Source organism: Otolemur garnettii, unplaced genomic scaffold, assembly GCF_000181295.1.
Source record: "Otolemur garnettii isolate 467f Iridium unplaced genomic scaffold, OtoGar3 scaffold00001, whole genome shotgun sequence".
Classification (NCBI taxonomy): Eukaryota; Metazoa; Chordata; class Mammalia; order Primates; family Galagidae; genus Otolemur; species Otolemur garnettii.
In genome coordinates, this window is record NW_003852396.1 from 45,863,061 (window position 1) to 45,888,965 (window position 25,905).

At 39.0% G+C, this 25,905-nt stretch overlaps 2 protein-coding genes and 2 non-coding genes across 4 annotated transcripts in view; all 4 read right to left on the bottom strand.

Moving 5' to 3' along the window:
- Positions 1 to 1,447: 1,447 nt before the first annotated feature.
- RPS13 (ribosomal protein S13) lies at positions 1,448 to 4,287 on the bottom strand. Its single transcript, XM_003781140.3, has 6 exons — positions 4,130 to 4,287; positions 3,937 to 3,985; positions 3,677 to 3,755; positions 2,698 to 2,867; positions 2,128 to 2,228; positions 1,448 to 1,525 (listed from the first exon to the last, which is right to left on the bottom strand). The coding sequence occupies exons 1-6, from the start codon at positions 4,150 to 4,152 to the stop codon at positions 1,492 to 1,494; spliced, it is 456 nt and encodes a 151-aa protein (XP_003781188.1). The 5' UTR covers positions 4,153 to 4,287; the 3' UTR covers positions 1,448 to 1,491.
- On the bottom strand, positions 1,697 to 1,786 carry LOC111724780. The gene has a single exon (XR_002773006.1). It is a non-coding gene; the product is annotated as a small nucleolar RNA SNORD14 (small nucleolar RNA).
- On the bottom strand, positions 2,977 to 3,065 carry LOC111724779. Its single transcript, XR_002773005.1, has one exon. It is a non-coding gene; the product is annotated as a small nucleolar RNA SNORD14 (small nucleolar RNA).
- A 3,689-nt stretch (positions 4,288 to 7,976) lies between the features above and the next one.
- Positions 7,977 to 25,905, bottom strand: part of PIK3C2A (phosphatidylinositol-4-phosphate 3-kinase catalytic subunit type 2 alpha) — a 109,611-nt gene continuing 91,682 nt past the window's right edge. Inside the window, exons 23-33 of the mRNA XM_003781141.3 lie at positions 21,950 to 22,086; positions 20,371 to 20,540; positions 19,640 to 19,796; positions 18,825 to 18,934; positions 16,772 to 16,979; positions 15,061 to 15,185; positions 13,295 to 13,412; positions 13,131 to 13,203; positions 12,681 to 12,790; positions 12,468 to 12,593; positions 7,977 to 10,894 (exon numbers count right to left, since the gene is read on the bottom strand). Of these exons, the coding sequence (XP_003781189.1) occupies positions 10,712 to 10,894; positions 12,468 to 12,593; positions 12,681 to 12,790; positions 13,131 to 13,203; positions 13,295 to 13,412; positions 15,061 to 15,185; positions 16,772 to 16,979; positions 18,825 to 18,934; positions 19,640 to 19,796; positions 20,371 to 20,540; positions 21,950 to 22,086 (1,517 nt within the window). The 3' untranslated portion in view covers positions 7,977 to 10,711. The remainder of the gene's footprint in view (positions 10,895 to 12,467; positions 12,594 to 12,680; positions 12,791 to 13,130; positions 13,204 to 13,294; positions 13,413 to 15,060; positions 15,186 to 16,771; positions 16,980 to 18,824; positions 18,935 to 19,639; positions 19,797 to 20,370; positions 20,541 to 21,949; positions 22,087 to 25,905) is intronic.

The window sequence follows — 25,905 nt, forward strand, 5'->3', positions numbered from 1 at the left end:
CTAGAGCCCAGCATGCACTGAACTGTCTCTGCTAGTTAAGATGCTAATCTCTTAAAAACAAAGGACTCTGAAAATAAAAACAAGAAAAAAAAACAACACAAAGGACTCTGCCTAATGGTATGATTTCAAACAATCCTGACTATTGGAGGGTAAAGCTAAGTAAAAACGCTTACTACAAAGACCATACAAATGTTCCGCAACAATGACTCAAGCCCACAAATACGATTACTCTGAGTCCTGAAAAGTGGTTCTGTAAACAAGCACAAGCCATACAGATAACTTAACCACTTTACAGATCTTAAACTACCCTGAAATATTTTCTCCTGTTGCTGGAGAACTTCCCATGTCCAAGCAGGAATACCTACATGACCTAACCCATTGGGTTAAGAATTTAATACTCTGACAACACCTGGATGAAGAAACTTTAACCTATCTAAAAGTTGTAAGGCTCAGGGAACTGAGTGCATTTTTAATAGTTCTTTCTTAACCCTCTGTGCTCCAGATACAACTATGGTTGCTTAATGTTCCCTGAATCCACCCCCCATCTTTCTTTTGGAGACAAGAGTCTCACTCTGTTGCCCAGGCTAGATTGCCATGAAGTCTTAGCTCATAGCAACTTCAAAACCCTGGGCTCAAGCCATCCTCCTGCCTCAGCCTCCTAAGTAGCTGGGACTACAGGCATCCATGACAATAACCTATTTTTCTATTTTTAGTAGAGATAGGTTCTCACCCTTGCTCAGGTTGGTCTTGAACTCTTGGGCTTAAGCAATTCACCTACCTGCCTTGGCCTCTCAAGAGTGCTAGGATTGGCTCGGCGCCTGTGGCTCAACCGGCTAAGGCGCCAGCCACGTACACCTGAGGTGGCGGGTTCGAATCCCCAGCCCGGACCCGCCAAACAACAATGACGGCTGCAACCAAAAAATAGCCGGGCGTTGTGGCGGGCGCCTGTGGTCCCAGCTACTTGGGAGGCAGAGGCAGGAGACTCGCTTGAGCCCAGGAGTTGGAAGTTGCTGTGAGTTGTGATGCCATGGCACTCTACCCAGGGGGATAGCTTGAGGCTCCGTCTCAAAAAAAAAAAAAAAAAGAGTGCTAGGATTACAGGTGTGAGCCATCTCAACCCATCCTTCATCTTTAAGCCTCACCAGCAAGACCTGATATATACACCTCCATAACAAAGACTGTCTTACCTTCCTTTTTGATTTTTGAAGCTACACTGGGGTTAATGTGTCACAAATCTCAGTATCAATATCAAATGTATAAAAAATACTTAGAAACCACCTATGAGATTATAAGCTACTCAACTAGTTTAAGGAGTCAGTCAAGAGATGCAATATATGGACACTGAAGAATCATAAAACTGGAAACTGAGCTGAAACACTTTACAAAAAAGATGCACACATATGTACCACTTACATACTACATTTTTACAGAAAAATAGAAAATATGCTTTTAGTTAAAGAATGATTTTATTGTTTGAATTCATAGACAAATTTATGCAACCAGGGCAGAGGCTGTGGATGACTCACTGCAAAGAAAAAAGGGAGAGAGAGTATTGGGATTAATACAGGTCCTCCATGTCCATTCACACAATCTCCCTTCTAATGGAATTAGTTCTAACCAGCTAAAATAATCCCCAACTATGTATAATGAACCCGACTGAGTTCCTGAAAACTGTGCTCAAGCATAATGAAGATGCTCACTCAAACATCCAAGGAAGAACTGGCCAACACAAGGAAAGACCTTTTGGTGGAAACTGCAAATGTTTGGAAATCAATCATCATAGTGAGCATTTCAAGCAAAAATTAAAAAACTACAAACACCTGGGAGCAGAGGTGGAAAATCAAAGTACCCACTACCTAAAAGGGAGTCAAAGGGGCTTGTTCATTCATTGTCTAAACAAGTGTACTGCAAACTGCATCCCTCTGCTTGTCTAAAAGTTTCAATAGAGCACAGCCACACCCATTTGACTATGCTGTCTGTGGCTGCTTACCCCCTACCATTGCAGAAAGAATAACCACATGTGACCCACTAGACATGAAATAGTTGTAATATGCCTTTTATTATATTTGCCATCTATTTACTATCTGGCTGATTCCTGTTCTTGTTAACAAAAAAGGCCATACTTACTATTTCCAATTGGGAGGAAGAACTCGCTTGGTCTTATAATACCGAGCCAATCGATGAATTCGGCTCTCTATCAGAATCAGACGGAATTTAGCATCCTTATCCTAAAAATAAACCAACACAATTCAAGACCACCACCCAAAATGACTAAATATTTTATCAAACATTAGTTTAACAAAGGAATGTAGAGATTTCACGCACTTTCTATGACGAAAAGTTATCCAACACCCTGTAACAGAATCAAAGACTAGGGTTCATGTGGCCAGATTATTTAGGATTCCAAGGTAACACTTAATAGGAACAACTTGCAAAACTCTGCAAAAAAAAAAAAAAGCAAAACCCAAAGCACCCCCATACTCTTAACATTTTCATCCAACTGGATATACTATATTTAGGGGCACCAAAGCCAAAGAAAATCTCTTCTGGTAGAATTTTTATTTCAAAGCAGCTGTAGTGCTCACTAGTTTGTACCCTAGCCCACCTCAGATAATTGAAATCAGATGTATTACATTTTACTGAAATAAGTTAATACAAGCAATTAGTTTTATTTAGTAGTGTGTTTTATTCTCCTACCTTTCTATTCCTCTCAAGATGCTTTCGAACAGCGACCGCTTTCTTAATTAAATGATAGAGATCCTCCGGAAGATCAGGAGCAAGTCCTTTAGACTTAAGGATTCTCAAGATTTTATTGCCTGTCACAAAACGTACTTGAGCAACACCATGCGAGTCTCTCAGGATCACACCTGAAAAGAGAATCATATGTTGTAACTTCCAACACCAAACTATAAACCAGAGCTTGTAACATAAAGGCTTTGATCAAGTCACTTTCCAAACTAACAGATGTACCAAAGCTCACTCAGACATCCAAGGAAGGTTACCCAACACTAAGGAAAACCCTTCTGGTGGAAACTGCGAATGTTGGAAAACCATCATCATAGTGAGCTTGCTGGAATACAGATGACCAAAGCAATCAATAGAATTCCTGTAAGTCCATATATACTACAATTAAAACTAGCTAATATTTAGGAAGAACTTTTATTCATCCAAAGACTTTATATCATTTCTTTTAAAACTCAAATTAATTCTGGCTACCTAAGGTCTGTTATGTATTTTCTTTTTGTATGCATGTGTTGAAACGCGATTGAATTGTATGATCCACACAAGCAGATATATTTTCCTTTTTCTTTGGACTAGTGTATTCTCAGGGCCCAGAACTGCATTCATTAACATTAACAGGCAAATATATGTTAAATGAAGCCACTTGCACAAAGTTACACACCGCTGAGATTCAAACACATTTAAAATTGAGAAAGTGTGTGGAAGACTGCGTAGCAAATTCTAACTACTTAATAGTCGTATAATTTGGGGCTAACATTTAACTGCACGTGCCTCAGTTTCCGCAAATCAAAACGGGGAAATGAAGTCGGTGTTGTAAAGTGCCTTAGAAGCCTACACACAGTAAATGCTCATTAAATTTTGGACTCTGCTAAATAATTTCCTTCAAGACGCAGGAAGGCAGGCGGAAGGGGCTACGTTAGACACAAACACTCACCGATCTGTGAGGGAGTCAGGCCCTTCTTAGCCAGTTTGTAAATCTGCTCCTTCACGTCATCAGACGTTAACTTCAGCCACTGTTTGTGAAACAAAAAACGGCCTTAGGATGAAAAACCTGAGGCTGTGGCGAGCACAGCGGTCCCCTCCACCCGCAAAGGCGCGCTCCGCGTACGCACAGGTCCCACTCCGGTGCACCTTCTTCCGAGCAAGAGGCCACCCTCATCCCCGGCTTTTCCCCGGTCCCAGCGCGCTACTTACAGTGGGAACGCTGCGACGATAGGGCAAAGCCGACTGGGACAGGCCCTTTCTGAGGACAGAAGCAATCTTGGTGTGAGACTGCGGCTTGTGCTACATCACCCCAGGACACCCCTCCCAACTCGCTCCCCACACTCCCTTCTTCCCCCGACCCCCTTGGTCTAGCCCCGCAATCCTGCTCGGTACCCACACTCACCCGGGAGCATGCATGCGACCCATGATGGCGGCAGGCAAGCAGCAAAAAGAGATCGAGTCTCGGAACGCTGCAGGAAACCACCCGGCACGCAGGAAGTGACCTCACACGTCCCGTACCCTCGCACGCGGGAGGCGGAGCCACGCTGCTCAGCTACCGGCGTTCGCGTGACTACACATCCCGAAATGCCTTTCACTGCCGCTCTGGATTCCTCCGTGGGCCGGACGCGCATCCCGGCATGCACCGGGTTTTGGTCAGGCTCCAGGCCCGGGCGGGAAGTTGAGTCTGAGCCGACTTCCGATCAAAGTTCGCTGCTGCGGTCGCATCTAGAGAGAGCAGTGGTACCCGCGCCGAGATTGTAGTTTCCAGTCGTGGGGCGGGAAGCTTGGAGCCAATAAAGCTGGAGTGATCCGTTATACGCTAGCGCTCATTCGTTAGCCCCTGCCAAGTTTTGTCTTGGCACCGGATGGATCCCTCAAAGTCTGTCCTTGCCCTTAGGAAATTCACAGGCACGGTACGCTGTGATAACTGCTAGTTACACGGAAGTGATGGCGGTGTACCCCACCCAACCTGCGCTTCCATCTATTATTTCTAATTCTCATCTGCCAGGGGAAGAGTTAACTGACGGCAACGACCCGGCCTCAAAGATTTGAATCAGCCTTAGTGCTAGGCAGAGAAGAGCCTATGGAACAAGCCTGCAAAAGCGAGGGAGAAAATGAGGCGCCTCAACTGAGAAAAGGGAGCCACCAATGTGGAAGCTCTTTTACAAAAATGTCCCAATGCTGACACAGTGGGCCAAAGAATGGGCAAATGAAGCAGCTTGTGTATATATATATATATATGGTTTTTGTTTTGTTTTGGCTGGGGCCGGGTTTGAACCCACCACCTCCGGTATCTGGGGCCGGTACCCTATTCCTTGAGCCACAGGCGCCGCCCCTGAAGCAGCTTGTTTTAAAAAAAAGTAAGCATGGCCCCGGCTTTAAGGGAGGCCTGTGAAATTCAGTCAAGTTTAACTGGTGAGAAGTTGAAAAACGAATAGGTACTAAAATATCCACTCTCTTTTAACCTGTTAACAGTTTGATGAATAACTTTTCCCAAAGCATTAGGAATTTCAATCAAATTGGGTACTCAGTTTGGGTAATCTGGGGTTTTTGTCCTAGCAAAGATGCATTCTTATCACTAGACAAATTTATATATTTTTTAGTCCACTTATGGAATAGTTATCATAGACTTAACATGACTCGAAATCCTGACCTCTGACTCTAGCTACCACTCCAGATCCCTTTGTTTTAGTTAAACAGAACCCCATTTGCTAGACCCCTTTCTCATTTCCTTTATTATGTTTTGAGACACTCTGTCACTGTGTTGCCCTCTAGAGTGCCATGACACAGCTCACAGCAACCCCCAACTCTTGGGTTCAAGCGATTCTCTTGCCTCAGCCTCCCAAGTAGCTGGGACTACAGGCGCCCACCACAACCCCCTGGCTATTTTTTGTTGCAGTTGTCAAGCAGAACCTGGCTGGGTTGGAATCCCCTTGCCTTGGTATGGCCGGTGCCTTAACCACTGGCCTGTGGGCACCAAGCTTATCTCATTTCCTTTAGAGTGTGTATCATAAAGACATTCCCTTCTCCCATTTACACTGCTGCCCTCAATCCTAGCCACCATCATCTCTTACCTGGGCAACTCAATGGTATCAACTGTTTGTGCTTTTATTCACATTCCCACTCTAAACATAACCCATTCCCCACCTAGCAAAGTGAGCTTTTAAAAATATAGATTAGGCTCGGGGCCTGTGGCTCAGGTGGCTGGGGCGCCAGCCACATGGACCTAGGGTGGCAGGTTCGAATCCAGCCCGGGCCGGCCAAGACAACAATGATGGCTGCAACCAAAAAATGGCCGGGCGTTGTGGCGGGCGCCTGTGTTCCCAGCTGCTCGGGAGGCTGAGGCAGTAGACTCGCTTGAGCCCAGGAGTTGGAGGTTGCTGTGAGCTGTGATGCCATGGCACTCTACCCAGGGCGACAGCTTGAGGCTCTGTCTCAAACAAACAAACAAACAAAAAATATATCTATATATAGAGAGATATAGATTAATTTGTTACTCCCCTGCTTTCTTAATTCAAAATAAAATCCAGGCCAGGTGCCTTGGCTCAAGCCTGTAATCCCAGCATTTTGGGAGGCGGATGCCAGAGGATTACTTGAGGCCAGGCATTCGAGACCAGGCTGGGAAATCACAAGACTTTCATCTCTACAAAAAAATTTAAAAATTAGCCAGGCAAAGTGGTGTGGGCCTGTAGTCTCAGGTACTCAGGAGGCTGAGGCAGAAAGATCACTTGAGCCCAGGAGTTGAAGGCTGCAGTGAGCTATGATGATGCCCCAGCACTCTCCAGCCTAGGCATGTCTCAAAAAAGGGGGGGAAAAAATCCAGGGTGATGGTGTGTGTCTAGGTCACAGAGTTAGACCCTGTCTCTAAAATATAAATAAAAACTCAAACCCACAGCTTGGCCTTATGAGTTGCCACTCCCCTCTTCTAACCCCATTTGCAAACACTCCAGCCACAGGCACTCTTCTGATCTATCCTTAGAGCCTTTCCTCTTCTGTTGCAACTGCCTGGAGGCTTTTTTCCAAGAGATCTTCTAAAGTCTGGCTTTCATTTTTTTTTTTTTTTGAGATAGAGTCTCATTTTGCCACCCTCAGTAGTGTCCTGGCGTCACAGCTCATAGCAACCTCAAACTCTTGGGCTCAAGCCCAATTCTCTTGTCTCAGCCTCCCCAGTAGTTGAGCCTACAGGTGCCTGCCACAATGCCTGGCTATTTTTTTTTTATTTTTTAATTAAATCATAGCTGTGTACATTAATGCAATCATGGGGTACACTGTGCTGGTTTTACATACAATTTGAAATGCTTTCATCAAACTGCTCAACATAGCCTTCACAGCATTTTCTTAGTTACTGTGTTAAGACATTTATATTCTACACCTCGTAAATTTCACATGTACCCTTGTAAGATGCACTGTAGGCGTGGTCCCACCAATTATTCTTCCTCTCCCCTTTCCCCTTCTTCTTGGGCTATAATTGGGTTATAGCTTTCTTTCATAAGAAAGCTATAAATTGTTTTCATAGTAAAACAGTACATTGGATACTTTTTCTTCCATTCTTGAGATACTTGCCTGGCTATTTTTTTTTAAGAGATGGGGTCTTGATGTTGCTCAGGCTGGTCTCAGAACCTGTGAGCTCAGGCAATCCACCCGCCTTGGCCTCCCAGAATGCTAGGATTATCACCATAAGCCACTGAGGCTGGCCAGATTCATTTGTTTTTAGTAGAGATTCAGCCTGTCTTTTTTTTTTTTTTGAGACGGGAACCTTAAGCTGTCCCCCTGGGTAGAGTACCGTGGCATCACAGCTCACAGCAACCTCCAACTCCTGGGCTCAAGCGAGTCTCCTGCCTCAGCCTCCCGAGTACCTGGGACCACAGGAGCCCGCCACAACGCCCGGCTATTTTTTGGTTGCAGCCATCATTGTTGTTTGGTGGCCCGGGCTGGATTCAAACCCGCCACCTTGGGTGTACGTGGCTGGCGCCTTAGCCACTTGAGCCACAGGCGCCGAGCCCAGGCTGGTCTTGAACTCATGAGCAATACACCAGCCTTGGCCACCCAGAGTGCTAGAATTACAGGCTGAGCCCCCATGCCCAGACTGTTTGGATGTTTTTAGAGGCAATTAACAGGCTACTTGTGAAATTCATGACTACTGAACTCGTAGGTGAGATGCAAAAAAACAAAAATAATGACATTGAACTCATGTTAAAGTGTGGAATCTAAACTGTTAGTATGTGAATAAGGAAAAAAAATAAGTGGAGTTTTTTTATTCCAGAAATATTTTAATACAATTGTAGTACAGTTATAAAGTCACATTCAATTCACTGAATATATTCAAGGTATTAATAAAAAATATTATACATCTTTATTCACTACCTTAATATAATTAAAGCATTTTGGTTCTTATCGCTGAGACTAATTCCCATATTCATATTTGCACTGTAGTCAAACAAAATGTAAGTAAATCTATGGATTATGGTAGTGGGGCTTTAGTCCTTTTTGACCTGAAGTCTAAGTATCAAAGTGAATTTTATGTTTTCTTAAACACCATTAATATTTGAATCCTAGAAAGAACAATCAACCGATTTAAGGCAAGATACTGAAACTTTTATACAACTATAATTTGAAAAAAGGAACATTTTATCAAAGATCATACATGCCTTAACATTTAGATACCTACTGATTTATATAAAGGCAGTTATGAAAATATCAGTGCAAGTTCTACATTGGGTTCCTCGGTAGAGAAAATAATAAGTTCCTGGAGTGAACTATTATCTTCAAATCCCAAAACAGTGGCAAGTAAGAAAGAATTCTTCTGATGCAGGACTTACATGTAGCACAATTACTTTTAGTCATTAAAGATTGGTACAAATATTGTGATTATACATAAAAATTAGGGTCGTGGACAGTTTGTTTCAACTTTTGTTTTTCAGATTTACTTTAATGTAAGCTTTTTAAAAAATTTGAGACTCCAACTGATTTAAAATTGATTGATAGTAATAGTGCAAAAAGGATCTTTGTTTTTATCTTTTGGTACAGACTGAAGATTAGTGTTTCATAACGAAATAACTTATATTAAACTATTTGTAAAATATATGCGTGTGTTTTAATGATCAAAGGCACAAAATGAGTTAAATTAAAACATTACCACTTGTTCTGAACACTTAACTGTACAGTATTAATCATAATATACACTTTTAGATATGAATCCAGATTTCTTATTATTAAAAAGTGATATCACATTTTCTAGATCTATTATCATTTGTGCTAAAAGACATTGCTATAACAGACTGCAAAAAGGCAGTATATGTTGAGTCCAATCAACAATGACCTTTTCCCAAGACAGTACTTTTTTTGTTTTGTACAGTGGCTAAGTGACAACTCATGGAATGGACTTAAGTCTCAAAAGGTTAAGTGAAAATTTCTAGTGTACTTGTAATTGTAAAGCTACTCAAACACTTTCAGGAAATGTTAAAGGTATGTGGAAAAAGCAAATGGTGGTGTTTTGATCTGCATATTAACTTATTAAATAGACAACACATTTTAACATTTTAAAAAAGACATATTATCATACTCACAGGTTTAACTACAAGTGGACCATTAGTGTTAGGCACCAAAAATTTCAAGTTTTTCTTCCACTCTGTTCCTCTGATATATTCTTAACTCTTCTATTTCTGCTCTGCTGGTATCACCATTTACATTAAGCATTTGCACAGTTCAAAAAAATTCTATTGTATTCTAGGCAACTGAATGGAGATTGTCCTTTCTCTCTTGGTACTCCTCATTGCATATTTTGTTAGTTTTCTCACAGCAACCAAATTGGTACAATCTCTATTACCATTTAAAAAGTGTCTGAATTTATATTCTAACTGTGGAAGTTCTCATTTTGTGCATATACATATATATATATTTACCTAAATTAAATAAATGTTAATAAGACAATTTAAGACATAAATTTCCAGAATGGTCTATATTAACATTCAGGCTAAACCCTAAAATTCTTGTCCTAGGCCTCTTGTAAGAGTGCCCTACTCAGGAATGGGTACCTGGCGGGAGAATTTTCACCTGTTAATGAGGGGTTGGAGTAGAGCTACAGAGGTACAGGGATCAAATCTCAATTCACAGCCCTGGGAATAAATGGAGAATTACAATGGAATGATAAAATTTAGTGACAACTACATTATAAATCTTGTTTAGGTACTGGGCAACAAAAATTTAAATCAAATGGCTTGATTGTTTAATTAAGTCACACATCAGAAGTAGAAAAAATTATCTTTTTGTGGGAAAAATATTAGTATATGTACATAATTTCTTGTTCAGTAAGATGAAAGTAACACAAAACTACCTACAATCATTTATCAAATTAGGGAAAAAAGCAGAAATGAAGTGCCAGGGAAGCATACAAAGTTAAGGCACCATTATTTACAACTTCAGTGACTGGCACTTATTCCAAAAAAGGCTTTTTCACATCAGAAAAGATATGAATAAAAATCAATATTATTTCTTCCCTACTTCTATAAACTACTTAGTAGTTCTTAACATAGCTATCTATTATTTGTGCTTTGCTTTTTAGCCCTGTGAATAGCAACTGCATTTTAAGGTAATATCCTGCATCTTTCCTTTACTTTGGTGTTTGAGAACATACACAGTGGTAAAGGCTGTAAAAGGTGCATAAAAAGAAAACAAACATGTTGCTCTATACAGGAAACAATGCAAAATAGGGGCCTGAACAGATATAGTACTGTCTCAAAGTCTTTTTCGGGACTTAATATATATTAAGTTTAGGGTTTATAGCATACAGCATAATGACTTGAAAATAGCAATGGCTTTCAAAAATTCATAAAGGTTAGTTATGTGTCTGTTGGTCCAACAGATGTGTTGAAATTTAACTTTGTAATATTTGTCCAAGTATAAAAATACTATACAAAGTTTGTATGTGTGCATGTGCACACAAGTTTATAAATGTTCTTGTTTCCAAAGCTCAGAATTCATTAGTTTACAAGTAAGTTGCTGCAGTCAGCTGATACCACTTAACAGTCTCTTTGCTCAAGTTGAAATCTTTCAGAGGCAGCGTTATTCCACCCAAGAAAAAATTTTCCCGCAGAGATTCTGCACTGAGTACACTTAGTTGAAGTTCTCTCTGTCTGAGAGTTTCTTTGCTATATCCACTGTATACAAGCTATAGCAAAAGAAAAAAGGAACAGTAAATTACAAATTAAACTTTTTAGGGGTGGGGAGGTGAGGAATAAAAAGTTACTTATCAGAACAATGAACACTCTTCTGGTGATGGGTTTCTTGGAATAATAAATTAATTTATTGTTACTTTTTGAGAGAGAGTCTCACTTTGTTGCCTAGGCTAGAATGCTGTGGCATCATAGCTCATAGCAACCTCAAACTCTTGGGCTCAAGTGATCCTCTTGCCTCAGTCTCCCAAGTAGCTGGGACTACAAGTGCCCGCTACAATGCTAAGCTAATTGTTCCTATTTTTAGTAGATACAGGGTCTCCTTCTTGCTCAGGCTGGTCTTGAACTCCTGAGCTCAAGAGATCCTCCCTCTCAGTCTCCCAGAGTAGTAGGATTACAGGCATGAGCCACCACACCCAGCTGATTTCTTGGAATATTTTAAGTGAAAACATGAGGATTTTAGCCAAAGAGTGATTATAATGAATGACATTGATTATTGACACATCTAGTGGGATTTGCCTCAATACTATTTTGATTTAAACTCTCATATCACATTTAACACTTAGAATTATTATTTTTTAAGAAAGCCTCATCACAGTTCTGAGAAATACCTCCTTAATTTAGTCCTTCTCATTGTTTGGCTAAAATAACTACAAACAAAACAAAAACTGACCACATTTTATTTTGTTGATGGCACCAGACAACTCAGGGGAAAAAAGCCAATATACAACTTTTTGAGATTAATACAAATTGGTCTTTACCAAGAATTGTATATGCTTTTACAAAAGTAAAAGGATCTTGTATGGGTTTTAATAAATTCATAACATGGATGGAAATTCAGAATTATATGCTACCAATTGCTAACCATTTTTATGTAAATATAATATTAACATACACAAATAAAATGTTTTTCCTAAAGAAATAGTTGAATAAGAGGGACGAGGGGACTTCAGCAGGTTTTAATAGGTAAGTTTATATGCTGACCATGGGTATCTCAGCAAAGTCACAGTGCTCAGCTGCTGCTCTGCTTATTGCTTTTAATTTTGAGCACTCTATTGGGTTATTAACAGAGTAAAACATAATTAAAGGAGAATGAAGGTAAAAGTATTAAAGGTGTTTTAAAAAAATAATTCTGAAGGATATTTGAACTTCACTTGTCTGAGCTGCTCCCACATGGAAGTAGTTCTATGTGGCTCTAAGAGATACAACCAAGACTCCACAGATGCCATAGAGTCAAGATTTCAGCTTCACATTACAAATAATCTAAGAGGTAGAGCTGCTCAGATAAACTGGATAGCCTGAAAATATTTAAAAACAGATTGGACAACCACTTTTTGAGAATATACATATATTATTATAGGAGGGGTTCATGCACGTAAGGACAGCTGAATTATACTTCCCTAAGGAGTACGACTGAGAGCGCTATTTTACACCACCAGAATACTATTGATTTACTTTTTTATAACAAATAGTTTAACAACTGATACCTAAAAACTTTAAATTAAAAATGTTTTAAAATTTAAAGTCTCAAACTAACCAAAGAAACTTCTAGAAATGATTTTAACTTACCATTTCATTAAATGTTGGATTCCTCGTTTTTCGTGAAATTTTGGTTTTACGTTTGGATGTTTTGTGAGTATCTGGAAGTAGGTACGTTTTGACATAGGGATTTGGGTCAGCCCCATCTTCAGTAACCTATAAAGAAAAGCAGTCCCTTAACAGTAATGCTTCCTACCAACATATGAGTTTCCTCTACAATCATCATTATTTGTAATCACTCACAAGATCTTTGATGTGCATCACCATGATGAAAAGAGTACCATTTCGGTAAGAGACAGATAATTTCACTGCTCCTCCTATTTGGCCTGGAGTAGGACTGAAGGGACCTGCATCTGAAAAGATAGATATTTTCATCTTTATTATATCCAGCTTATAGTGGCCCAAGCTGCAATAAAAGAATTTTGCTTTACTTCCAAGATCATCACATGTAGTGGGGGCAAAGAGGAGGGAAAGAAGAGTAAAGAACCTGGTAAGGCCACTGGTTTACACTTCTTTGGTAATCATACTCTATTAGGAAAGTTATTTTTATCCAGAAATAGACCAGCTTAGAAAGAATACCCTCCTCCCATCCTCACAGACTACAGCCAGTATGCCCACTCTCTGCCACATTCATTGAAAAGTGACAGACTTGCAGGTCGTAAGTTACCAACAGCAACAATAAAAACATCTCACCTGCAGACCTAGCTATTCCTTCAGCTTTCTCATCACGAAGTAAAGGGTGAAAAAAAGTACAAACAAGGTCACACTAAGATTCAAGAGAAAAAAGATTCATTAGCTTAAAGATTATATAGAATAAAAGATGTTGTAAATTAATGCTTCTCATTTAGGAAGGTCACCTCTGCTACATCTGTTGAAGCACTCATCAAACTTTGTAAATAACTGTTTAACTCAATTTTTCTTTTGGCTGCTACATCTTTGATGTGTGTTCTTCCTAGAACCATCCTATTAGGAAAGCTAAAAAAGAAAAACAAAAACAAATGGGATTTAAGTAACCAAGTACAACATTTACTTAGAAATATACTTAAATACTTATATACTTAAAGCGGGATTTAATCTATTATAACTTTTTAGGATTTCTCTTCCAAGTACTAGAGATGAAACAGTTCAATTACCCTTATCCTTTTATGAGCCTTCATAGAAAAGGCACGTTTTGCTAACTTGCTGTATTTATTACTTATTTTCTACTATTTCTTCTCAAATTTTTTAACCATTCACAAATATTTCATCCAGATCTGATTTCTAAAAGAATCATTACTTTACTTGTTCAGTCATAGCTATCGTAGATACCAGTAAAATCCACCAATAAAAATAAAGGGCCTAAATAAGGTACTAAAAGGATAATCTCAATTCCAGGTATTTTGGCGGCAGCGGGAAAGATGAGACTGCATATGGAAACAAACTCTAATATCCACTTTGCTTTCTTCTTACTTTTGAAATCTAATCTGGTAAGAATATGAACAACTTGACACAAGAAATCTGGTCATTAAGCTACATTAAAACAGGAGCTAGAGGTGTGAAGCTGGCTCCTTGGTGTTGCTTTGCTGCAACTGCCATTTGCCATGTTGATCATTCTCTTCTTTTGGGAGCTTAAGGAGGAAAAAGACACAGTCTGAGGGTTCTCATTTACATAAAAAATAAGCAAAAACAAACCCCTGAGAATTTCCAAAGGATATCAGATACATGTAATAAAACTAAGCACTAAGATTTTAATTAACAGGCCCAATGTTTGGCTTAGTATGGCCCATAGTGGATTACTTCTATATTGATTTAGAATTTGACTTTTTTTTTTTTTTTTTTTAAAGATAGTCTCACTCGGCTCGGCGCCTATAGCTCAACTGGCTAAGGTGCCAGCCACGTACACCTAAGGTGGTGGGTTCGAATCCCCAGCCCAGACCCGCCAAACAACAATGACGGCTGCAACCAAAAAATAGCCGGGCGTTGTGGCGGGCGCCTGTGGTCCCAGCTACTTGGGAGGCTGAGGCAGGAGACTCGCTTGAGCCCAGGAGTTGGAGGTTGCTGTGAGCTGTAATGCCACGGCACTCTACCCAGGGGGACAGCTTGAGGCTCTGTCTCAAAAAAAAAAAAAAAAAAAAAGATAGTCTCACTCTGTTGCCTGAGCTAGAGTGCAGTGGTGTCATCATAGTTCCCTGCAGCCTCAAACTCCTAGGCTCCAGTGATCCTCCTGCCTCAAGCTCCTGAGTAGCTTAGACTATAGACATGCACTACCACATCTCGCTTATTTTTCTGTTTTATGTAAAACACTATGTATGTTGCTCAGTCTGGAAGAATCTGACTCCTTTAACCAAGATTCTAAATTATCACCTTGGTTGCGTACTATGGACTGTGGTAGAAATGGCAAAGTCAAAAGCTTCAAATGAATTAGAATTCTGGAAAATCATGTATCTTAATTTCATTATCCTTGTTTCATATCATTGTTTATTCATTCAACAAAACTTACAGTTCTTATGTATATCTAGTTTGGTATTAAACTCATGTGATGCAAAGGGAAATAACCCAGATGTGTCCATAGAAAGCTTTTCACCTACATTGATAGCAAACTGTTTCTTAAAAAAAGGATTAACGTACAAGGATGAGAACGTACCCTGGTAACTTCCACAGTGGAAAAATAATACTGAGCTTATTATGAAGTTCCTGAAATTCATCAAATGTCCGGAAAACAAATGATGGTTCAAGTTGTCCTTCCCTCAAAATTCGGACTACATAAATCTGAAAAGAAATCACAGCCCAAACACATCAAACTTATAATAAAACCTTCTTTCCTGACAGAAAAGTAATTTATAGTTTGATCGTTGTATGTAACTTGCTAAGAATATATGTCAATAGAAAACAGCAAAATAAAAGTACTTGTATTTACAGCATATCTAACTACATTCTAAGAGGGGATCAAAACCTCTTAAAGATAAACCAACTATAAATTGAAAGTGAAAGCCATTTTATTTCCAGGATTAAATAATGTAATTTCCAAATCTACAAATTTAATGCAATTCCAATGAAAATGTTAATACAAAAGTTCATTTAAGAAAGTCAATAGGAACAAAAGCAAAAAGTTTATGGAGGTAAAGGAAAACTTGCTTGGATATTTAAACTATTATAAAGTTATAATACTTTAAAGAATACTGGTAGAGAAAAGGCCAGATATTGGTATAGAAGACCAATAAAATAAATTCAGGAGGCTTGGTACCCATAGCACAGTGGTTATGGCACCAGCCACATACACTGAGGGTGGTGGGTTTGAACCCAGCCCGGGCCAGCTAAACAACTGCAACAATAAAAAAAAAAAAAAAATAGCTGGGTGTTGTGGTCAGTGCCTGTAGACCCAGCTACTTGGGAGGCTGAGGCAAGAGAATCACTTAAGTCCAAGAGTTTGAGGTTGCTGTGAGCTGTGACATCATGGCACCCTACCACAGGTGAGACAGTGAGACTCTGTCTAAAAAAAAGAAAGAAAGAAATTCAGGAACAGTTATATAAATTTTGTATATTTAATGGTGTTATTATCAATTGGGGGGAAAGAATAGACTATTCAATAAAATGATGTGAGGATAAAATAATAAACATGGGGTGGCGGCTGTGGCTCAAAGGAGTACGGTGCCAGCCCCATATACCAGAGGTGGTGGGTTCAAACCTGGCCCTGACCAAAAAAAAAACCTGCAAAAAAATAAAAATAAACATATAAAAAGGTATTAAAATTCACTAACAAATAGGTAAAAATTAAAATAGTGAAATAGCTTTCTAAAAACTATCAATTTGTCAAAAAATTTAAAAGCTGACAGTGCTGGAAAGTATTATCTAACAAAAATATTAGCATAAGGATGAAAAATAACAGCAAGAAAGAGGATAATTTTATAATCTTGGGGGGGGAGTATACTGAAGATCTTGGTTTTGTTCAAAACCAAACTGCAAGTTTTTATATGAGACAGTAACATAGGAACTTGGACTTTTCACTTTGTATACTTCTGTGTTGGTGGAATTTATTATAAGGAGTAAGTTTTATCTTTGAAATTAAGAAAAAATTGAACATAAAGGAATGAGAAAAGCAGAATAGCACCATCCTTTAGCCTTTTCTCTAAAAGGTACAGTATGACACGGTCCTCAATTTTTCCAGACTAGCAAGAAACCCCCCACCCCCCTCCACACACACACACACAGTTAGAGATGCTTTGAGTACATTTGCTTTTTGCTGGAACATCCAAAGAAGAAATTAAACATAAAATAGAACAACAACTGCTTAGAACTTTAGCCGAGTCAGCAAAAACGTACACATGATTGTCTACAAATATTGAAATCAAACTTACATAATGTTTATCTGGGTTATATTTCTTATGATATGTGAAAACAGAGACTTCCTTGATTCGACCATCTTGTCTAAAGGAGTATGTTTTGGGTGAAAATGAAAGGATGGGCTCATCATTAGAAGGAAGACCAGAAAAACGAAGCTGAGCAAGGTTGTGAATGAAGAAGTTAAACTTTGTGGCAATGCTTCCCAAACTTGACTCAATCAGCCTACAAAATAATCAGAAAACCTGTTAATAGTAAATGTTAATGAGAATACATGGCAAATTCTTTCAACATAGTAAAAGATGAAAAGCACTTTCACTCCTTTTAAAATATTAAGCAGATTCTCACTTTACCAAGGATTCCCTTTGTTCTATAAGCCAAAGACTTAAAATACAACTCACCCCAACAAAAAAATTCAGCCTAAGAAAGAAATAATGCTTGGTTTTCTTTAGCCCTGTGGGGTGCAAGACTAATTAAAGAGCTATTAGGGTAGAAGGTAATTGGTATAATGCTAGAAAGATTATTCTATTCCCTTATAGTAAAGGGAAAAGTGACAACTTAACAGGTATGAAAGAAATCATTCAAAGTAATCCAAATTTTAAAAAATTCTCTTCTGTCAAATAGTAGAATAGTAGAAGTTGGTGTCAGACTCCTTCAGGTAATCATAAATCCCCACTCAGGTGGGGAAAAAGTTTTGATAGGATGGGTAGTTTGGAAGGTAGGCCTAGACAGAATTTTAAGCAAGCCCAGGAAACAAAAAGTCACACAAACAGGGTTAAGGAAGCCAGAAGGACAAAGGAGATTCAAGAGAGAAGTAAGAGAGCCTCAACTATAGGCTTCTGCCTCAGGAAGGACTGAGTGTGTTCCCTCCAATTAATATTCTGAAGCCCCAATCCCCAAAGTGGGTTTGGAGTAGGGCCTCTATGCAGGTCATTAAGGTTAGAGGAGGTCATAAACAGTACAGCTCTGATCCAATAGGGGCATCCTTATAAGAAGAGATGAGACAGCCCAGTCTCTCTTTCCCCCAGATGAGGACACAGGGAGAAGGTAGATCACATCTGTGATCTAGAAAGGGAGCCCTCCCCAGGAACCTGACTGGATGGCACCCTGATATTGGACTTCCGAGCCTCCACAACTGTGAGAAAATAAATTTCTGTTGTTTAAGCCGCCCAGTGTATATAGTATTTTGTTATGAAAGCCCAAGCAGGCCAATGAATAAACTGTATGCCTGCTTTGTAGTTTTGCCCAGGGGAGCCAATGAATCTTTTAAAAAACAAAACAAAAGAAAACCCATCAATACCTAAATTGTCAGGATTAGTTTGGAAGGCTATACAAAAGTCAGCTTCCTTCAATTCATTTCAGCCCAGACTCTTGAGACTAGGGAAGTCCGGTCCAGTGTTTTATACCTCTTCTCCACTGAGAGGAAGAAGGCAAGAGAAAAAGGAGAGAAAAGAACAGGAGGTCTTGCCTCCCTCCCTGCTGTGGTGTTATGATGAGGTGGCAGCAGTGGTCAGTGACCAACGAGATCATCAGACCCTTAGAGCATATTTATCAGGAAGATGTTTTTAAAGCAGCAACAAATTCAAATGCCAGTCATTGGTACAGGGATATGAAGTACTATGTCATAACAATTTACTGTAGCAGTGCCTAGAGTTTGCTGTTTTAAGCACTTAGGTATTCATGAAAATTGTTATGGCAAAATAACAATTACTAAAAACAGAAAAACAGATCACTACAGATATCATTTTAGAAAAAAACAGTAAAGAGATAATATGGAACTGTAGAAAACATGTTTCTCAGAAACAGTTCACAAGTTCTTATCACTGAAATCATATAGTAAATAAACCTGAGATCACAGATCTTTTGGGAAATAAAGGTAATGTTTAAAGTGTTAGTGAAAATTATATTTTTTTCAGTAAATGTTTGACAACCTACTATTTGCTAATATTCTGAATCACACTTTTCTTCCTTTAAATCAGAATTTTGATGTGTAGAATTTGTTTACACAAAGGTAAAACAAACCAAAACCAAATTGTATGTGACTTCTCCAAGTACTTAACTATGCCTTACCTAGTAAAGAAAATGGTAGCTTCTGCATCTGTAGTTTGGGGTTGAAGTGCATCTCTAACATACTTCAAATCCTGAATACTTGTAAGTTCCGGTAACCCTGAAGGAATCATCTGTAGGAGAAAAAGAAAATGTTTTGTGGGTTATGTTTTTTTAAAATCTGTTCCCCACCCCTTCCTGCTGGCTAGTTAAGTAATCAGAACTAAAGCAACCAAAAACAATCACAGTTTTGAGGAGTTTACCTAAGTAATGAGAAAATCAAGGCCAAGGAAGTCAAGTGATTTGTTGGAAGTCACAAAGCCAGTTATGGAATAAAGCAGTAAAAGCCAGACCTCCTACTGTCTAGGCCTCTGTTTTCATTACCACGTCAATTTCAATCACAATAATCATACTGGGTTTTTTTGATTTTGTGTTTTACTTTTTACCTATGTGTGACATATATCCAGAAAACTTTAGTGTATAGCTTAAAGAATGTCAATTAGGTCAATTAGGTCATCAGCATCCCAGGTCAATTAGGTCAATTAGGTCATCAGCATCCCAGAGGTCCCTCTTGAGTTTCACTTAACTGCTATTCCCCACCCCCAGGGTAGCCACACTACTGGCTTATTTTTTATATTTTATATAAGTTGAGTCAGATAGTAAGTATTCCTGTGTCTGGCTTATTTCAAAGAGCAGTAACTTAAAATTATTTCAGTAATAATTTATTATCTGACATTTATGACTACAGCAAAAATTTTATTCCAAAAATATCCTTTTTAAGTACTGAAACACAGATGCATTAATGTAAAGCTAATTAAACGCATATAAAGAACAGTTACCAGTGAAAGGAGGTTAAGAAAGAGGTTTGTTTGCTTTCTTATCAAGTTGTAGGCCTGACAGCAGAGGTCCACAAACAACTGGAAACGAATGGTGGGCTTTTCACCCCCATTAATGACATATGCCATATCAGAGGTCAGCACAAAAGGAGCCCGATCCCTATTTACAATAAAAGTGCAAAGTATTATTTACAAAAGATATTCAAATAGTGCTACTGCTATTACACAGTTATCGGACTAAGCTCTCTGGGCTATAGCAATTTCTGAGGAAACTTTATAACAGGCACTTTGAATTTCAATAATTCTTTAAACATTTACATTTTCAAGAAAGCTATCACATAATCATCTCATTATCTAGATTGAATTTATATATGAAATTTTTTCCAAGGTGAAAAAATTCCACACCCAAAAAAGAGACCAAACAGTAGGAAACAAACATACAAAAACCTGTACTCATTGCTATTACACAAACTGAACCATTTCTAGTAGTTACTGCTAACTTGATAAAATAGAATATACCTTAATTCTTTTCAACAAAGTTTACACACACACATTCTTTTCTACTATGTGGTAAGGTCATTTCTTCAGGCCTTTTTCCTCCCCAGTTATGCTCAAAGGGAGCCACAGACCAAAAAAAAAAAAAAGGCAAGAAAAAGGCAAGGTTTGGGACATTAACTTGTCAAACGAAAAGTGCCCTTTCCACTTAACAATAGCAATAATAACAAGATTAGTACCTTTTAAAGCTACCAAACATCTGAGCATGCCCCAAAAACTTTCCAAAGTCAATGTGAAACATGTGTCCTGTGCTTCGAAGCATTATATTGTCATTGTGTCGATCACAGATGCCTAAAACATAGGTGGCCACACAGCATCCAGCACAAGAATAGATAAAATTCTCTGAAGCCTGTTAGAAAAGATACAAAATTATTTTACGAAAAAAAATATTTTTAAAGGAGGCAGGGTTTATAAAAATTAAAGTAATTCATCACTCTTTAAAAAACACTATTGTAATCCACTCTCTCAATAGCATATAAATTAGGATATAGTAATAAAAGCCAGTTTTTCCATATTTCAATATAAAACCATCCTTTTAAAGCGGTTGCTGACCTTTTTCTAGTTTTTGTCTTACCAAAGGCAGGGGGATCCCTAGTCCCTTCTTAGGCTACATACTGCCTTTGAACAGCATTTAAGCATCTTGTTTGTGGAATCCTGTTCCTCACACTCTGCTGCTTACCACAGGTGACATTATTGGGACAAAAATTAATACAGATAGAAGAATATTTGGCGGGTGTTTTTCTCTGCCTGTAGGGAGGACGTGTGTAAAGAAAATATCATAAAATATCCAATAACACAACTAATGTGTATCATTTTCCATTTCCTGACTCCCTGTAAGTTTTCAAGGCTAGAGGCCTTTCATTTTCACATGGCCTCCTGCGTACACCATAGAAAAGTATGCAGGGCCAGGTTCTAACTCTAGTAGTCTGCTTCCACATGGCAGAGTGAAGTCATTTGGTTTTTTTACTTTTGGTTGCACTACCTGGTTTATAGCTCACAGCAACACTGTTCCTTAATGAGTACCTCCACCTCAATTCTGTGACTGTGTCCTGCCCATGCTAGGGATTACTAACTTACTAATATGGTATCATACACAATGATACAGCAAGATGAATGCAATGAGGATTTTTATCTAATACATGTATATTTGGTTTATTTTCAAAATACAATATTTCTGAGCAGTACGTTTATGGCTCTACTTGTCCATGTGGTTAATTCTATCCCAGAATTCCCCAGAAATCATTACCCATGATAACAGCAATGCTGACACAGTACTTACCATAAACCAAGTACTCTCTCTCTCTCCCTCTCCCCCCATATACCTTAACTCATTTAGAGTCTCATAACAAATGAACGACTGAGGTGCTATTATTACCACCACTTTACAGATGAGAGAAACTGAAACATAGAGATGTTATTTGCCTAAGATCACATAATTGTTTTTTTTTTTTTTTGAGACAGAGCCTCAAGCTGTCCCCCTGGGTAGAGTGCTATGGCTTCACTGCTCACAGCAATCTCCAACTCCTGGGCTCAAGCGAGTCTCCTGCCTCAGCCTCCCAAGTAGCTGGGACCACAGGCACCTGCCACAACGCCCGGCTGTTTTTTGGTTGCAGCCATCATTGTTGTTTGGCGGGCCCGGGCTGGGGATTCGAACCCGCCACCTTAGGTGTATGTGGCTGGCGCCTTAGCCGTTTGAGCCACAGGCGCCGGGTACTGCATTTTTGACAGTTACTTAGAATAAAGAGACTCACTAATTACCTTTTCATATTCTTCTTCAGAGGGATTGTACTTCCTCAGCCACTCTGCAAGTGGTTTATCTTTAAAGGATCCTGTCACACCATATTCCACTTGGATTTTCCTGAGGGTATCTGAAGCAGGAACTAACTCCACCATGCCTTTAAGAAAAAAACATTAAGCTACGTGAAAATGTCTACCAAAAGCAAGCCTTTTAAAAATTTATAGTTTTCTATCTTCTACACTGGCTGCCAACTGTCACTTTCAAAAAAATTAAATCTGGCAGGCCATGCTAGAAAATATGAGCAATCAGAATTATTTTTTTCTTTTTTTTCTAACTAAATACTATTTTATTAAATTGAGGCAGGGAAAGAGAGAGAGTCAGAGTAAAACCAGAGTTGTAAATTCTCATTTCAAAATTATTTTTTACTTTTAAAAGTACCCAACATGTAAAAGTTGCATATCTGTAAAGTTGATTTTGACCATTTGAGACTCTAGTCTATACTCCTCTGTGTTAATCTCCTAAGGATAATAAATTTAATTACAAACCAGATGATACTAACATAGATGGTAAAGTTACTTACAAGATACACACTGTCCTCTTTTGGCACACACAAAAAAACATGCGCTAATTATGCATTTGGGTAAGATAAGAATGTTTCAGAGTATATTAAGGCTTTACAAAGGGAGGAACAGATAAAGATTGACCTTGTGACATACTTAAGTCTTAAGTATCTGTTTTGTCTTCCTATCATGAATATAAATGCCTGGCTTGGCAATTTTCTTTTTTTTTGAGGAAGAGTCTTTCTCACTCTTGGTAGAGTTCCAGGGCATCATAGCTCATAGCAACCTCAAACTCTTGGGCTTAAGTGATTCTGTTGCTTCAGCCTCCCAAGTAGCTGGGACTACAGGCGCCTGCCACAATGCCCAGCTATTTTTAGAGACGAGCTCTCTGGCTCAGGATCGTCTCAAACCTATGAGCTCAGGCAATTCACTGCCTTGGCCTTCCAAGTGCTGGGATTACAGGCGTGAGCCACTGATCCTGGCCTTCCCTATCTCTTTTTAGACAAATATCAAACATACATGTGATACATGTATTTATGCATAAAAAATACAATGAGATAGGTTTCTATGTGCTTAGACAAAAAAATCTCAAAAATAATGTTATTTAAAGACAAAATCCAGATAAAGAATTGTGCCTTTTGTTTAAAAAGACTATTGTGCAGGCTTGGCACCTGCAGCTCAAGTGGCTAAGGCGCCAGCCACATACACCTAAGGTGGCAGGTTTGAATCCAGCCCGGCCTGCCAAACAACAATGACAGCTGCAACCAAAAAAAAAACCAGCCAAGCATTGTGGCGGGCGCCTGTGTTCCCAGCTACTTGGGAAGCGGAGGCAGGAGACTCGCTTGAGCCCAGGAGTTGGAGGTTGCTGTGAGCTGTGATGCCTCTGTGACAGCTTGCGGCTCTGTCTCAAAAAAAAAAAAAGACTATTGTGCCCATTAGAATATACACAAAATACTCCTAAGAGGATATGTAAGTGGTTATATTGTAGGATTAGGATGCCTAGGATTGAGGATGAATGTATGAAAGGGCAGATTACTTCTCTATTTATTCTATTATGTGCTATCTGGATGTTTACTATGCACATATATATTATTTATATAATTTCAAAATTATTTATATATTTTGAAAATAAAAGAGATGCAACAGGGTCAAAAGATATGGAAACAAAGAGCTGTCTAAGACAAAGGATTGGAGGAACACAGTTGACCAAGACCTCTAAGGCCCCCTGATGTTAAATATGCCAGGACAGGTTCTCTTTCTAGTAGTCTGGTTACACATGGGAGAGTGAGCTCATTTGGCTCTTTTATTTTTGGCTGCACCACCTAGTTTATGGGCAGAGTGGTAACTGTCCTCAATGAGTATCTCCATCTTGATTTCATTACCCTATCTAATCATCGTGCATAAAACAGTGAACAAAAAGTTCATAGAATTTACAAAGTACTACAATCTAGAGTAAGAGATAGTCGAGCCCTGTAGAAACTTACAGTCAATCAAGGAGAAAAAAACAAAACATGCAGAAAGAGAAATTAAGTAAGGTAATATAAAATAAACGTCTGGAGAGTATTAAAAACAATTGTTCAGGCAGCACCTGTGGCTCAATGAGTAGGGCGCTGGCCCCATTTACTGAGGGTGGTGGGTTCAAACCCAGCCTCAGCCAAATTGCAACAAAAAAAATAGCCAGGTGTGGTCCCAGCTACTCAGGAGGCTGAGGCAGGAGAATCGCCTAAGTCCAGGAGTTGGAGGTTGCTGTGAGCTGTGATGCCGTACTCTACTGAGGGCAACAAAGAGACTCATTCTAAAAAAAAAAAAAAAAAAATTGCTCAGTTCAAAGAAGGGAGAGAAATTATAGGCTGAGAAGTCTGTGAAAAACTTCAAGGAGGATGTAGCTGCGATTTCTTCAAATGAAAAACAAGAAAACATGGGCTGTGCCCATACCTCAGTAGGTAAGGGTGCTGGCCACATATATCGGAGCTGGCAGGTTTGAACCCAGCCCAGGCCTGCTAAAACAACAATGATGACTGCAAAAACAACAACAAAAAATAGCTAGGCGTTGTGGCAGGTACCTGTAGTCCCAGCTACTTGGGATGGTGAGGCAAGAGAATCACTTAAGCCTAAGAGTCTGAGGTTGCCACAGCACTCTACCCAGGGTGAGAGCTTGAGACTCTGTCTCAAAAAAGAAAGAAAGAAAGAAAAGAAAGAAAGAAAGAAAGAAAAGAAAAAGAAGAAAACAATGAAATTAACCCAAATGAATACTGAGTTATGAATGAGATAGGTATTTCAACTTAAGTTGAAGTTGTATGTACGTTGAAACACTTAAATTTACCTATCACTCTGTTAGTAAGTGCAAGTCATGTATCAGGTGGATGCTTGCAACTCAGGGACTGCCTGTAGCTTAGCATAGATACAGAGCACTCAACCATTAGCTATAAACAACATAAAAACAAGGGGAATTTGAGCTTACAAAGTCACAAGAGTTCCAGAAAGAGAAAGAGGAAGAAGTTCAACCTATGAACAAAGTGTGGTAACATAAAACTAATTGAGATTTTTTAAAGATATTGTTTGTTTATTTATTTATACTTATGAGACAGAGTCTCACTCTATTGCCCAGGTTAGAGTACCGTGGCATCAGCCAAACTCCTGGGCTCAACCAATCCTCCTGCTTGGTCTTCCAAGTAGCTGGGTCTATAGGTGCCTGTCACAACACTCAGCTAATTTTTCTATTTTTAGAAGAGACAGAGTCTCTCGCTCTTGCTCAGGATGGTCTGGAACTCCTGAGCTCAAAGAGCTTCCCAACTTGGCCTCCCAGAGTGCTAGGATTGTAGTGTGAGCCACCAAAACTAATCTAAGTAAGATGACAGGCTACTATTGAGTAGTCTTCCTTGATAAAACACCCTCCATCTTACAAAATCCATATGAAAAACAACCAGCAAAAAATCATAAATTGATCAGATTTCCTTTTTTGACAAGATAAAGTGTGCACATCCAAACTTGATAATGGCTCTCATGCTGTCCTGATGGATAAAATGGAGAAATGTAGAGTGGCTGATAATACAACTAAGATGAGTTAACTAACTAAAATACCGTAGCTGATTTAGCAATCATCTGAGTGGCGTTCTCCAGTGGCATTCCACAGGGTTGATCTTTGGCCCTTTCTTGGTAAACATGTTTCACAATGACTTAGAAGAAGCTACAGAATATACATGTTTCAAAATGTTTATAACATAAACTAAGAGGTTCAATGACAGATAACAAAAATCAGATTTAAACAGAACTCAAGACGGTGGAAAGTAGTGGATCAAATATAAAAAGTTAATAGTTTTCTTTTTTTTTCTTTTTTGAGACAGAGCCTCAAGCTGTCCCCCTGGGTAGAGTGCCATGGCTTCACTGCTCACAGCAACCTCCAACTCTTGGGCTCA